General features: G+C 40.8%; 2 protein-coding genes across 4 annotated transcripts in view; both read left to right on the top strand.

Annotated features, from left to right (window-relative positions):
• LOC149469951 (EF-hand calcium-binding domain-containing protein 4B-like) overlaps positions 1–5648 on the top strand; it is a 133764-nt gene extending 128116 nt beyond the window's left edge. For all 3 annotated transcript variants that reach the window (XM_089668176.1, XM_089668174.1, XM_089668165.1), the window contains exon 16: positions 5338–5648. In XM_089668176.1, coding sequence (XP_089524302.1) covers positions 5338–5428 — 91 coding nt within the window. In that variant the 3' untranslated portion in view covers positions 5429–5648. The remainder of the gene's footprint in view (positions 1–5337) is intronic.
• Positions 5649–10143: 4495 nt separating this feature from the next.
• Positions 10144–15217, top strand: part of LOC149469950 (leukocyte surface antigen CD53-like) — a 51990-nt gene continuing 46916 nt past the window's right edge. Inside the window, exon 1 of the mRNA XM_089668154.1 lies at positions 10144–10228. The gene's annotated coding sequence lies outside the window, so the exon portion shown is untranslated. The remainder of the gene's footprint in view (positions 10229–15217) is intronic.

Genomic DNA, 15217 nt, shown 5'->3' with positions numbered 1-15217 from the left:
CTTCTTCTTCTTTTCATTCTTCTTCTTCTTCTTCTGCTTCTTTTCATTCTTCTTCTTCTTTTCATTCTTCTTCTTCTTCTTTTCATTCTTCTTCTTCTTTTCATTCTTCTTCTTCTTCTTTTCATTCTTCTTCTTCTTTTCATTCTTCTTCTTCTTCTTTTCATTCTTCTTCTTTTCATTCTTCTTTTCATTCTTCTTCTTCTTCTTTTCATTCTTCTTCTTCTTCTTTTCATTCTTCTTTTCATTCTTCTCATTCTTCTTTTCATTCTTCTTCTCATTCTTCTTTTCATTCTTCTTCTTCTTTTCATTCTTCTTCTTTTCATTCTTCTTCTTCTTCTTTTCATTCTTCTTTTCATTCTTCTTCTTCTTCTTTTCATTCTTCTTCTTCTTCTTTTCATTCTTCTTTTCATTCTTCTTTTCATTCTTCTTCTCATTCTTCTTTTCATTCTTCTTCTCATTCTTCTTTTCATTCTTCTTCTTCTTCTTTTCATTCTTCTCATTCTTCTTTTCATTCTTCTTTTCATTCTTCTTTTCATTCTTCTTCTCATTCTTCTTTTCATTCTTCTTCTTCTTCTTCTTTTCATTCTTCTTCTTCTTCTTTTCATTCTTCTTTTCATTCTTCTTTTCATTCTTCTTCTTCTTCTTTTCATTCTTCTTTTCATTCTTCTTCTTTTCATTCTTCTTTTCATTCTTCTTCTTCTTCTTTTCATTCTTTTTCTTCTTCTTTTCATTCTTCTTTTCATTCTTCTCATTCTTCTTTTCATTCTCCTTTTCATTCTTCTTTTCATTCTTCTTCTCATTCTTCTTTTCATTCTTTTTCTTCTTCTTTTCATTCTTCTTCTTTTCATTCTTCTTCTTCTTCTTCTTCGTCGTGCCCCGTGACTGCCCAAATGAGTGAAGTGTGCGGTGATTCTAAGATTGACGGCACTCATCTGCATGTCATACTGACTGTCAGTATTATTTCTCTTCCCCAGCAGACTCCAAGGGCATTTAAATTAAAGGTACAGTGTTCTGCACTAATATAAAGGCTCTCTGAAGCCTAGAAACCCTTTTAATAAGTTAAATTCGCAGCGAATAAATTCGCATCGAATCGAATTTCTCCCGCAAATTAGGCGAATCAGCCGAATCGAATTTTTGAATAATTTGCTCATCTCTATTGAGTACCTTGGATGGCAAATTGCAGATTCTCACTTCATCTTTGTATATTGGTAACAAATACAGAAACAAATGAGTACTGTCCATGATTGTTTTTGTCTCAAGCGCACTAATACATGTACAATCAAACAATCAAACAAGCACATTCCAGTTTATAATTCCTGATATAGGTTTAGTGTCTTGGACTGGGAGTATCGGTTAAATTAAATGTCCTTGCCTCAACAGTTCTTATTTCTGCCCCCTCCCCCCCCCCCCCACAGCAGATCCTGGCTACATACCCTACCAGTTTCAATGTTTTTATTTGGATTTTCACAAGATCTGGAGGGTCTGTTTTATCATTTACAAGCACATACATAAAGGGGGATGTAAAATCTAATGTCCACATTTTACAGCAAAGCTCATGGATTAAAACTTGTTCCTAACCTCTGTCACAGATAGTGACAGCAGCTCATGATTAATAACCCACTCCCTGCTTCAATGCTAAATGACATTGGTGAGTGGGTTAGTAATGAAAAGCCACTGTTCCTGTTGGTCTTGTGTTGACAGCAGGGGCGGACTGACAACTCATGGGGCCCCTGGGCAATAAGGGATCATGGGGCCCCTGTGTCCCTGCCCAAACTCAAAAAAGCCTATGAAAAAGGTACCAGGGGCATCTCATGGGGCCCCCTACTGACCCGGGGCCCTCGGGCAGTGCCCAAGTTTCCAAATGGTCAGTCCGCCCCTAGTTGACAGAGAACTGGAGATGGTGGAAAGTGTGTCATTTGTATTTTTCAGAAATTTAACATCAACTTCATGACCTCCTAAAAGCAAAAAGTAACAGTACAGAGTGAGTACCATTCTAAAATTATAAAGTTGTTGATTTTAGAGCTGCAGCAGCCATATAGGTGAGAATACCTTTACAAAAATTATAGGTTGTTTCATAAAAGCCAAACATGTTTAATCACTTGCCCTCTTTTACCCCCTTCATGACCAGGCCATTTTTTGCTATATGGAACTGCACTACATTAACTGACAAATGCGTGGTCATGCAGTGCTGCACTCAAATGAAATTAATATTTTTTCACACAAATAGAGCTTTCTTTTGGCGGTATTTGATCACCACTGTGTTTTTTTTATTTTTTATTATATAAACGAAAAAAGACCAAATTTCTTTACAAATTTAGGCCAAAATGTATTCTGTTACTTGGCTTTGGTAAAAAAAATTCCCAATAAGTGTATATTATTTGGTTTGCATGAAAGTTATAGCGTCTACAAACTATGGTATATATACTTTAATTTTTATTCTTTTTTTATATATACTAGTGATAGCGGCGATCAGCAACTTGTAGTGAGGCTGTGATAGTGTGGTGGGTAATCTGACACTAGCTGAAGCTGGCTTGGGAGTACACTAACTGACTCTGTCATCAATAGTGACACTATTACAGTGATCAGTGCTAATACTATACCCTGTCACTGTACTAATGACAATGGAAGGAAAAGGGTTATCATCTAGGGGCGATTAAGGGGTTTTGCTTTACAGAGAAAAAAACCCAGCAAGTTTGCTTCTCTATGGACAGTCCAAGTATTGTTTATCAACACTGGGAACTGTTCTGTGATTTGCTGAGCCGATCAGCAGGTCCCAGCCATCAGTCATTGGCTGGGACCCGCTGATCAGCTTGTGCTGTGCCAAATCACAGCACAGATGGGACAATGGGTGAGGCAAAAACAACATATGCCATATCAGTGCCCTTAACACCGCCATACACAATACCAGCGTCCTGATCGCTGCCATACCAGCATTCTGATCACCGTCATACCCCATACCAGCGTTCTGATCACCCCATATGCCATACTAGCATCCTGGTCACCGCCATTCCCTATACCAGCATCCTGATCACCCCCAGACCCCATGCCAATTTGCTGATCACCTAATATGCCATTCCAGCATCCTGATCACTGCCATATACCCCATACCAGTATCCTGATCACTGCCATACCTCACACCAATGTTCTGACCATCGCCATACCTCATACCAACGTTTTGATCACCGCCATGCCCCATCCCAGTGTCCTGATCATCTCATATGTCATACCAGCATCTTGATCCCTGCCATATACCCCATACCAGCATCCTGATCACCACTGTGACGGGAGTGACTTTTGGGTTTCGGGGGACCTCTGTATCATCTCCCCAAATCATTATGTTTAACCCACCCTGTGCCTGTTAAGGGTTACAGGGTGTGTATGTGAATGTCTGAGTCCTGTGTATAGTGTGTGTTACTTTGTCTAGGCCACATGGCTGACCATTGTCTGTTTACCATGTGCTACCCCCCATGGTGCTGTGTCTTCCTATGCAGCGAACTATTATGGGATGTACTGTTTGTGTATTGGTGTGGGGGTTGGTCAATGTCCTTTGCCACATGGTTGCATCCCATTGTTCTGTGTCTTGTTGGATGGGGAGGGGTGATGAGGTGTTTCCTGCCTATACTGTAGCCCTTCCCACTGAGAGGGTGGGCTGATGATGTATTTCTTGTTCCTGGTTGTGTTTCCCCGCCCTCTGTATATATTCTGTGTTTTGTGTAAAATAAAGTTTGTTGGCTTCCTGTTTTAGTAAGAGCTGGGTGTTGTCTATTTTCCTGAGGGATTTCCAGGGCGTGGTCCGTGGATGGTGTTCGGACAGGGGAAGTTGTGCTATAATGGAAAAACTCAGTGCGGTCTGGGTTCCGGTTCCGTTACATTGGTGGCAAGCGGTGGGATTGTGCTTCCAGCTGTAAACACATCCAAACCACCACCGGGATTCAAGAGCAGGAAAAGACGTCAGTCACCCCAGTGGAGATATGGACCTGGCATCCGAGTTCCCAGGGCTACTACAGACTGTTCTTGCAACATACCCCAGGACTGTGTCTACGGATCAGTACCTGGAGCTCAGGCAGCGGATTTGGGAGGTGCTTTGGAAAGGGCGCCATCCAAGCTGCTGGTATGGACAAAGGCAAGTGCTACCCAACCCCAGGGGAACGGGCCAGGCACCATCGGAAGTCACGGATGCCATTCCTGGGAGAGCAACCCCAGGAGCAATGGTTGGCTGGGTGAGTAACACTTGGTGTGGGACAATTTGCATGCGGTACTATGTGGGTGCTGGCATTGAGAGACTGGAGGTGCAGACTAACTTCAGAGTACATCCGTCTGGGATATACTCCTGTGTTAGTCTCCTGCCGAAAGGGGAGATATGTGACGGGAGTGACTTTTGGGTTTCGGGGACCTCTGTATCATCTCCCCAAATCATTATGTTTAACCCACCCTGTGCCTGTTAAGGGTTACAGGGTGTGTATGTGAATGTCTGAGTCCTGTGTATAGTGTGTGTTACTTTGTCTAGGCCACATGGCTGACCATTGTCTGTTTACCATGTGCTACCCCCCATGGTGCTGTGTCTTCCTGTGCAGCGAACTATTATGGGATGTACTGTTTGTGTATTGGTGTGGGGGTTGGTCAATGTCCTTTGCCACATGGTTGCAACCCATTGTTCTGTGTCTGGTTGGATGGGGAGGGGTGATGAGGTGTTTCCTGCCTATACTGTAGCCCTTCCCACTGAGAGGGTGGGCTGATGATGTATTTCTTGTTCCTGGTTGTGTTTCCCCGCCCTCTGTATATATTCTGTGTTTTGTGTAAAATAAAGTTTGTTGGCTTCCTGTTTTAGTAAGAGCTGGGTGTTGTCTATTTTCCTGAGGGATTTCCAGGGCGTGGTCCGTGGATGGTGTTCGGACAGGGGAAGTTGTGCTATAACGGAAAAACTCTGGGTTCTGGTTCCGTTACAACCACCATACCTCATGCCAGCGTCTGGCATTTTAGGATCTCAACCGATCAATTTTCAAATATATATATCATAATTTGAAATGAAAAAAGCAGTGCAGGAACTATTTTTTTAAATCATGCTACTCCAAATCGCACTGATTAAGACAGTGCCATAGAAATATATTAGATGCAACTTCAGGTGCGATTTGTAAATCACATGTCTTACCTGAAGATGCATCATTTGAATCAGGGCTTAGTGTGTTTTCAAACATTTTTCTGTTTACTAAACTTTCTTTCTTATGAAAATCAAAAATACAAAAATATAATGAATACATTTGGAGGTGTCTGTGTCAAATAAAGGTCTGTAATATAATAAATACCTTGAACTTTAGTTAGGATTTATTTGTTTTGCAGGTCCTTGAAAGACAATGAAGACAATATGAAAAATAATGTTATAAAAATAAAAAGACCTGTATTCCAGAAGGAAACACGCTGTTGTGTATAAAGACAACCAAATGTTCAGTGAAAAAAACAACCAAAAGAAGTTTCTATTGCAGCAGTGTAGTAAACTATTCTTCTGCTGGCTGATATAATTGTAAATGACTTTATAAGGGTTACCTAGTCTCAGGTACTCTAATATTTAGGAAATTACCTTCCTGAAAGTGTTTTGATAATGACTTGTTGCAATGTTTAAATAAATATGTATTAAAAATTGGGTAATGTTATCCTTGTATTTTCTTTATTAAAGGGAATATATTGTTTTTTTAGATATCTTATATTTCTTTTTTATTTTAATTCTGTTTATTTGAGTAAGGTATCTTATTATATGTGTGTTAGGTAGGTGCAGCGTGGTGCGGCAGCAGTAAGTATACAGAGGCCTTTGATGCAGTAACCGATGTATTGGAGAACTTTGCAAACAGTACAACAACCCAGTGAGGAAGCTCTCCCGACTGGGAAATTATAGTCAATGCACAGGTGAGTCAGTGGTAGCAGGCCCGAACTGAAGACAATTCATGCCAAGGGGTCGGAATGCGGCCTAGCTAGTCAAACCCAAAAAGGAACTTGCTGGAGTAGGCCCTCAGCTGTCCCTACTCCTCCATCACCTGTCCTTACAGCTAGCGCTGTCCCTGAAATACTCTCACCAGCAATTTCGCAAATAAGCTCCAAAACCAGGGGGCAGGGACTTTAAATAGACTCTCTGTGACCCAAGATGGCCACCAGGGTCACCTGGATGCAACCAACTGGAATGCTGGTCCAGGGAACCAAGGGTATCATAGAGAAGATAAGTCTATCTGGACCTCCCCTCCAGCTGTATTGCCATGCTGGATGAGCACCACCTACAGTAGAGAAACAAGACTGCACCTGCGTACATGTGTAGTATCAACAGCAATTAATTTATATACTCCATCTATGCATATAAAGGTAAGTACTACTGATGAAGGCTACTATGCCAGTATGTGAAGGATAGCCCTCCATGGATGGAGAAAGGAGGGTGGAACAAAAGCCAGTGGAAAAACGAATTGCCTGCTAGGCCCAGCAGCATTTTTCATCACTGCCTGAGGCCACTCAAGCTAAAGCAAATGAGCATTACTTACCACAAGGTAAAAAAAACCCTGAAAATATCGGCCTGATGCTGGCAGACATGTGCTGATCTCTACAACTAAAGACTGAGAGAGGTAATAAGTAGGGAAACCCACCCCCACCAGGGAGGAGGAAGTGCCAGTGAACTGGTAAAGTCATCCAATGTTCCGGCAGACATCTGTTCACACCATCTCAAGTTAAAAAAAGAAACACATAAAATGTAAAATGGAGCTTGAGTTACATAAAAGTGTATGTACATCCTAAATCCAAGTTTGTGTGGCATCATGCCTTACTGTATACAGTTCTCTTTGGCAAACCTTTTTTTCAAAACTATTGAAAAGTTCCTTACCTAGAGATCGTGCCAGTAAAATCAGACTGACAATGACAAGGTCATCCTGCTGTGTGAGCTTCTCTAAGGTTATATTCACACGGTCGCATGAGTGTAGATAGTTTGTTGCACTCAAAGGTGGCTAAACACTGCTTCTGGATGTAGCAACACTCTGTGCTATGGCCACATATAACCTGTGACCAGTGTGTGTGGCCACAGCGCTTCAGAAACACTGACCCTGGGTGCACACCGGTTGCTTCCAGGATCAGTCAAGGCACTATTCACATGTAACCGCTCAGATGAGTGGTTACATTCAAACAAAGGTTATGCTGGCCACTCATTTGTTCACATTACAACTCTAATAGCCACCATTAGTGGAGGCAAGCAGTAATGGCCAGGATAATCTTAGTGATGTCCTAACAACAAAGAAGGAGGTGGGGGTTGCCATTTCTGAAAGTATTTCAGCCAGGCTTTGGGAGGTATGTACAGTAAACAGCCTACACCTGCAGCAGGAGCATTTTTTAATCAAACTTCAAAATTGTTTTTCATTAACAGGCACCCCCTGCCTGTAGAGGCAATCTATTGGAAAACGTGAACTAACCCTATAGGGTCCATTTCACCCTATTAGAATCACCAAAAACCATCCTAATTTTGCCTTTACAATTGCCTCCCATGCATTTAGCCAAAGGGGTAAAAAAAATCCTATTTTTCAACAAAAATGACAAAGAAATCTTACCTTCACATAACTCAAACAACTGCTTTACTGCCCTTTTTCAAGGACCATGCCCCCAGAGGAAAACATCTATGATCTTTTGGAATCTGAAATTCAGTTAAAAGAAACAAACAATACATGTAGAGAACCTTCAGTTGGATTTTTTAGGTCATCCGTCTTCCAATGATCAGTATAAAGAACAAGTAACTTTAACCCAAAGTTCCTTTCACCTCTACCCTGTGTCATGGAAATTTTGTATTTTTGGTTGAACTTTAAATGTGTCATATATTAGTGTTATTCATATGTCTCTCGTGTGGCTTAATTAAAGCTCTGAAGGCTGCAATTGGGCCATGCACATGTACAATGTATGTATTACAGTACACAGCTCGGTAATGGATGAGATGGCAGATCTGCGCTTATAGACTGGCGTGTATACCACCACGGCATTCGATGCGAACGCTGCCGGCGGTAGGCCGCGGGCCTGTATCCACATATCAGCAGCATAGTACCACATGGACTCCGTACCGCAAGGCGCCAAGCAGTGCAAACTCCGTGTGTAGGCTCATGTATATCTTACAAGCCATTACCAACCTGAAACTGTATCTGGATGGATGTGGTTTAATAAAGATCGTATCGGGCCCATTCAGATACAGACTGATGTTTAATCTAGGGGATGCTTGTACAGAGAATTTACATACCACTAGGAGCTAGGACAGGAAGTATGCTCCATAGAGAGCTCATGGGGGGAGGACCGGTGATAGATAAGAGGAAAGGCTACGCTCCAATCGGAATGTACATCCTGTGTATAGGCATTCCCCATGCATTGTTCTGTGGGAGGGGATTGACCTTATTCATGTGGGGGGCGTGTGTCTGCTTGTAAATAAAAATCGGAGGCTAGAGTTGGATCCGCATCTATGTGAATTCCAACAGCAGCCTGAGAGTGTCGCCTGATTATTCTTAGGTAACAGGAGCTCCTTTTCTCTCCACATCTCAAGATAGCTAACCCAGTTGGAGGGGCAGGAATCGTGTAGTTTAGCTGAAGTCGCGGTAAGCGAGATTCGCACAGCTTTATGGGGGATTTCTGCGCATCCAACTGCGAGTAGTCACGGTAAGGAGAAATTCGTTCAAAGCAAATTTCCAAGACACCTGTTCAGCAGGGGTTCCATGAACAGAACAAATGTCAGTTCTGTGACATCTGCTCTGGTCAGTTTTTGTTTGCATTTTGACAGCAGACTGTGGCGAACTTATGATCTATGGGCTGCCAAATATAAATGGACTTGCATTCGTTTAGATCAGGCTACCTCTGTAGCCATGTTTAGCTCTGAAAAAAGAGAAAAGGACGCAGGTCCTTTTATTTTCTGGACCTAGATGAACTCGTAGGCAGTCTGATATAAATGGACAAAGGTCCATTTACATCCCCTCATCCACATATTTGCATGAAATTTCTGATCAAGAACGCCTGAATAACTGATGACCTAATTGGAAAGTCCATGTGAAAGCACCCTTATCAAAAGCTTGTTCAGTCAGACTGAAGTTGTTAAAATCTTTTCACAACATGAGAGGAGCCAAAATTTCTATTTAGATGTAAAGGGGAAATACTACAGACTGGTGCTAAGAATATCTTTTTGTATGCGGTTGGAGTTTTGTAACGTTTTTGATGTCTTCTTGGATTTCTTTACAATGAAGATTCTGTGGGATTAAAGTGCCCTCTCCCCTGTGACCTCCACCCAACACTTGGAGTGCTGAGTGGAGGTCACAGGGGAGAGGGCATTTTAAACCCCCAGAATCTCCCTGGTAACTATCCCAGTGTCTGGAAGAGTTTGATCTATACGTTTCCTAAAGAGAACCTCCGGCTTATCATCATCCTGTAACTCAAAGGAGGGCCATCTAACCCCAGGCTGTACCCAGTACCACCCTATGAGGGGATCCCTGACAGACCATCATTTATTGCCTACATATATATGTGCATCTGGTGAGTGCGCAATTTATCTATTTCCTGCACACTATCGGAGCATAATATTATATTTTACTGGGAATAACAGAGTCACCTGGCGATAACCTTTGATGTTGATTTGAACTTTGACTATATTCATTTGAACTTGTACACACCTTTTACAGTTTTATGTTTTAAACGCATACCTAGTCATTGGACACTTTTTGGAGTTATCCACATCTATGTTCATACTATTTATTGATTTATTCATGCTATACTTTTAGAGCTGCACTATTACTTTATCCACCTAATGTCCCATTTCCACAAAATAAAGGCTAATGATTTTGTAGTTTTACCATGAAACAGACCGTAAGGAAACAAATCAAAGATGTTCATTGTTAGGGTTTACTAATATAGTTTAAGACAGCTTGTTTGGCTTTAGCCTTGAAACCGTTTTACTGTAAGAAACACCATTTCATACCCTCAGAGGTATGACCGCAATTTTGGAATATTCTTAGTGGCGGTCACATACTGTTAACAGCTGTTATCTGTCACTGTGGACGTTTTTTCAGTTTTGCAAGAAGAGTTACACCCTCAGTTACTCAAAGCAAGCTGCAAAACTCTTCTGCCTCTACTACGGAAATATTCAGTTATCTACTTCCTCTTAAGGCAGGAAGACTTCTTTTTCTTCTGAAATTCACACAGGCAAGGTCAGCAGTAGAGGAAATCTTTGTAAACGCTTTCAGAAAAGGTAAGATTTTAATTCTTTAGTGTGAAAATACAACTTTTTTTAAACATGGGTCATATAAAATGACAGAAATTTCTATTGGTCCTGTCTTTCACAATTGTTTAAATGGATGGGAAGATGTTTGTTTCTTTAACCTTTTATATGGCCATTAAAACCAAGCTACTTTGAGGACTATGTAAATTTTACCACTAAGTACAGAGAAGAGACATTGAAAGGTATGGAACAAACATAGTGACATGAAAAGTAAGGTGAGAAACAAAGATTTAAGTCCCACTCTACAGCCAGTATGACATATAGATTTTAAAAACTAATCTGAATTCCTTTAGATTATTTTATAATGATTTCCTAAAGATCTAATAGACATGGCTTACTGCAAAAGTGTATCTACCCACGTACATATTTACAGCCATGTGAATAACGGCCGTGTACAGCATTTATGAACTTGCTAAAGATCCAGTAGCAATCAGCATGGTACACTATCCCTCGGTCAAAGCCTTCATATTAGAATCAAAACCAGGAATTTATATTCATTTGTATTAGTATGTTAATGTTTAATTTCATTTATGGAATTTTAAAAAAAGTAAAAAATGTCAAGGTTTTTAAATGTGTCAGGTAATTAAAAAAAACAAAAAACAGCACCTCAAATTTAGTTTTGATTAATTTCCTATATAATATTGTATCCAGTACTGTACCTCACATTATGCTATATTTATTTGATATACATGTATGCTTGTACATATTAGATACTAGCAACTTTGTTGTGGTACTTAAAGGGCCCATTCATTCATGTACTTTGCCAGATGTATGGACTGCCTTAATGCAAAGCACATTAACATGTGGCATAACAACTATTAAATTCAAGGATCTCAAGGATCCAAATTTTTATTATGTAATCTCTTTCACACAAAATGTGACATTGAAATCGTGCTATTTCACCTGAAGTAGTGCAATTTCAAAGCCACGTACCCGGTGCAATTTCATATGCGGTTTTCCTGACATCTGTGCGACCTAATGAACAGATGCCTGAAATCACCAAAAATAATGCAGTAACTATTTTCAAAATTGGTGTGACTCCAATGGAGTTGGAGTCGCACCGATCTGAGCAGTTCCATTGCCAGCAATAGGATGTGACTTGTCATGACAAGTTGCACCAGTGTGAACCAGGGCTTATATTCATTTAGAATTTTAATTGTAATAAATTTCATTAAACAGAGTTTTCATTAATGTTTATGGTACTATAATTAAACATGAAATAACAGCTACATCACCCACATCACAGTTTACTAACCTTCTATGATGGCCACTTTTTATTATCATACATTTATATGGAAAGTACTTTGTGTTTGGATGCTTAGGCTCTCTACTATTTTTACCTACCATTTTAACCTCTTTGCGTTGGGAGTAATATGTGGCCACTTGGCAGGTGGGCCTTGACACTGAGAGGCTGCATATTTGAGTACCAAAATGTAAACAAACCTGTGCTGAGAGCATGCACCCTGCATGCTCCCGGCACACTTGCCAGTGCCTAATGGAAAGCTATCAGGAGCTTTCCAATTATGTGACCCATGTGACAGCCAATCACAGCGGTTACATGATCATAGACCTCGCCACCAGCTCCGGGCACCAGAAACCCCTTAAAGAGCCAGGAGGCACCGGCATTAAGGGGTTAAGGAATGTCTTTGCTCTTCTACTTTGTTCCTCAGTGAAGTATATATTTTTCACTCCTTATAGATTTGAAAAGTGGTGGTTTTAATTTGTGAAAGTTAATTAAAGTCTAACTTCAGTTTGGGCAGGTAGTCCCTTTAGAGCATTCCCCTCCCCCCCAATTTAACTTTTAAAATGTTTTCGCATAGTTTTTGCAACTATCTCCTAGATAGTCACATGACATACAAGGGGGTCATTTTCTCTTGTCCACTAGTGGTGGTCCTGCATTGTGTCAGCACAAAAGACTGTAGCTCTTCTGACACGTTGGGTTGAATTCATGGACATACACTGGCACAAACAAAACCAACTGGGAGTGACACTTGGCAATCAACAATACCACCTTGTTAAAGGAATAGGCATTAAACAAATCAGTAAAATCAAACTTAATATATTGTCTCTAATCAAAGTTGATAACAAAGCAAGCATAAGGCTGAGTCAACAATGGTAGTGACACTGTCAACAAAAGCAAAATGATGAGTAGTAAGGGCTAAATATAAAATTACATTTGGTTTCCAGATCAGCATAAACAGTAGCAATGCTGCCTTAGATGCAGCAGTGGCAGTAATGAAACTTAAACTGGTTGTAAAGGCTCAAGGTTTTTTACCTTCATGTATTCTATGCATGATGGTAAAAAACCTTCTCTGTGCAGAATCCACCACAGACCCCCTAATACTCACCTAAGCCCCCTCTTGATCCAGCGATGTGCACTGGAGTTTCAACTATCCCAGGACTCTCCTCTTCGGCCATTGACTGCTATCTATTACAGCCCATGAGCCAAAGAGAAGAGAGAAGGGGCAGGGCCAAGCTGCGGCTCCGTGTGTCAATGGATTCACGGTGCAGTGGGTGATCCAATAGCAAGCTGCTTGCTGTGGGGGCACCCAACAGGAGAAAGGGTCCAGGGGGACCCAAGAAGAGGAGGATCCAGGCTACTCTGTGCAAAGCCATTGCAGACAGCAGGTAAGTATAGACATGTAACTTATTTAAAAAAAATAAGCCTTTAGAATCACTTTAAGCTATCAAATACTGGAATATACTGCCAGAGTGGATTAATGGCAGTTATGCTAGGCCTAGGCTGACTGGCATACATTGTTTGTGAGAAAATGGTAGTAAGGAAAAGGGTATCAGAGAGGCGGGCACAGTGACTCAACAGGAGGGACAGTCCTTTAATCTGTTCTTCTGGCTATTGTTGGGGCCCTTTGAGGAGCGTTGGTGCACTTGTGATAGAAATGCAGCAATGATGGCACAGAGGCTATATTTTTGGAGGGAGGGGTGGAAGAAGGGTATTATTGCAGAGCAGGTAAGACACTAGTACATTATGGTATGCTGAACATCCTGCCACAAACAGCACATATGTTGGGCAATTAGCCCTATAACCCGGCAATGCAGCTGGATGCTTGATGTAAAATGGGTCCCCTGCTCTCTCTCTTTCTCTCTGAGTTGCCTCTGAAGTCTTGCTGTGGGAAGCAGCAGGTGAGAGGACACTCCAGTTCCTCTGTAGCAATGGTGCAGCTCCATCACAGTTGTGTCTAGTGTGAAACAGGGATATCTCTCTTTCTCTCAGGGCAGTCTAACCCGGACTACAGATCTGCACTCTCTGAGGCCAAGGCGTGAAGAGAGTGAAGTTTTCCTTAAAAGCTGCCTCTCTCTTCCCCCAGATCCTTTGTGTCTTTTGGGAAACTATAGTATAAAGAGTCCACTGGTCCCATTGTATGGCTGACATCTCGAAGTACAACTCCCATGATTCATATTGCTCTACGTAGAAGTCTATAGGTTGGCTTGGTTTTGTTCGCCCTCTGCTGGCTGGAGGGGATAATGCAACATAATATCAGCAATACAAAAAAAGGTAGGGAGACAGAATGCGTTGTCTCCTCCTCCATGTTGCTGTAGTCCAGCATCTGGCTATGTATGCATACTAATAATTTCGGGAGAAACTGCTGTATAGCTAATTTTGGATTCCTCAAAATATTGCATATTTGTCTCATCTGTAGAGAATTAGTCAATTCAAACTTCCAAGCAGTCACAAATTGTATGAATCACTGTAAGCAAAACAAATATGTTTGAATAGGTTTGCTTTGCAAAGATTCAACAATTTGCTTGATTTAGAAATTAATTTCTCCAGCATCACTGTATATGTTTATGTAAGGAATTGTGTCTGATGTAAATAAATATGCTTTATGGTTAAAAAAAAAGTGAAAAATTCAGAAGCTCCACCTCTTCCTAGCTCTCAATCCATTAGTCAGTGAAGCTTCCGTTCTCTTATGACTTGTGTAAATGAGAAACATAGCACACATTCAACTGCATTCAGTTTGCTTTTGGCAGGATCACTAGTTTCAAAAAACAGGAAAATAAGCCAGAAAACTGATGCAACTACTACATCTAAGGAGCAGTACATTTTGGTTCTTGAATTTAACCATTTAATAAGTACCTTTCCACAGCATAACACCTGGTTTCTTGCACACATCTAACATGTATGCAAGCATACATCCACTACTTGTAGGAATACATATCCCATATAATCTTTAACATGTTTATGTGATTTCAAAACACTCTTTTATTCTTTTTAAATACACTATATTGCCAAAAGTATTGGGACACCGCTCCAAACCATTGGACAAAAATTAGCAAGTGTATCAAAGTGCTCAAGTATATGCAGTTTGCCTTCAATTTATTGTTTTGGGTAAGTAATTCCAGTATTGTATGTAGTTGTTTTTGTTGTTGTAAAATGTTGGCTAAATGTTAATGATCATTTTTTGGATTACATTTGCTTATCTAAAGTTCTCATGAGCACAGATCTCAAGCAAGTATTATTTATAAATCTACTATATCTAGAATGTGGTTTTTATGTATGTACTGTGTGTGTGTGTATATATATATATATATATATATATACACTATATTGCCAAAAGTGATGGGACAGCCCTCCAAAACATTGGATTCAGGTGTTCCAATCACCTCCATGGCCACAGGTATAAAAACTAACACCCAGGCATGCAGACTGCCTCTACAAACATTTGTGAAAGAATGGGTCGCTCTCAGGAGCTCAGCGGATTCAAGCCTGGTACCGTGATAGGTTGCCACCTGTGCAATAAGTCCATCCGTGAAATTTCCTTGCTACTAAATATTCCACGGTCAGCTGATGGTGGTATTATAACAAAGTGGAAGCAACTGGGAACAACAGCAATTCAGCCACAAAGTGGTAGGCCACGTAAAATGACAGAGCGGGGTCAGAGCATGCTGAAACACACAGTGCGCAGAAGTCGCCAACTTTCTGCAGAGTCAATAGCTAAA

This window comes from Staurois parvus, unplaced genomic scaffold, assembly GCF_062004578.1.
Source record: "Staurois parvus isolate SC_StPar_1 unplaced genomic scaffold, SC_StPar_1.0 ptg000056l, whole genome shotgun sequence".
In the NCBI taxonomy this organism is placed as follows: Eukaryota; Metazoa; Chordata; class Amphibia; order Anura; family Ranidae; genus Staurois; species Staurois parvus.
Note: the sequence above shows the minus strand (reverse complement) of the source record. Positions and strands in the feature narration are given on the sequence as shown.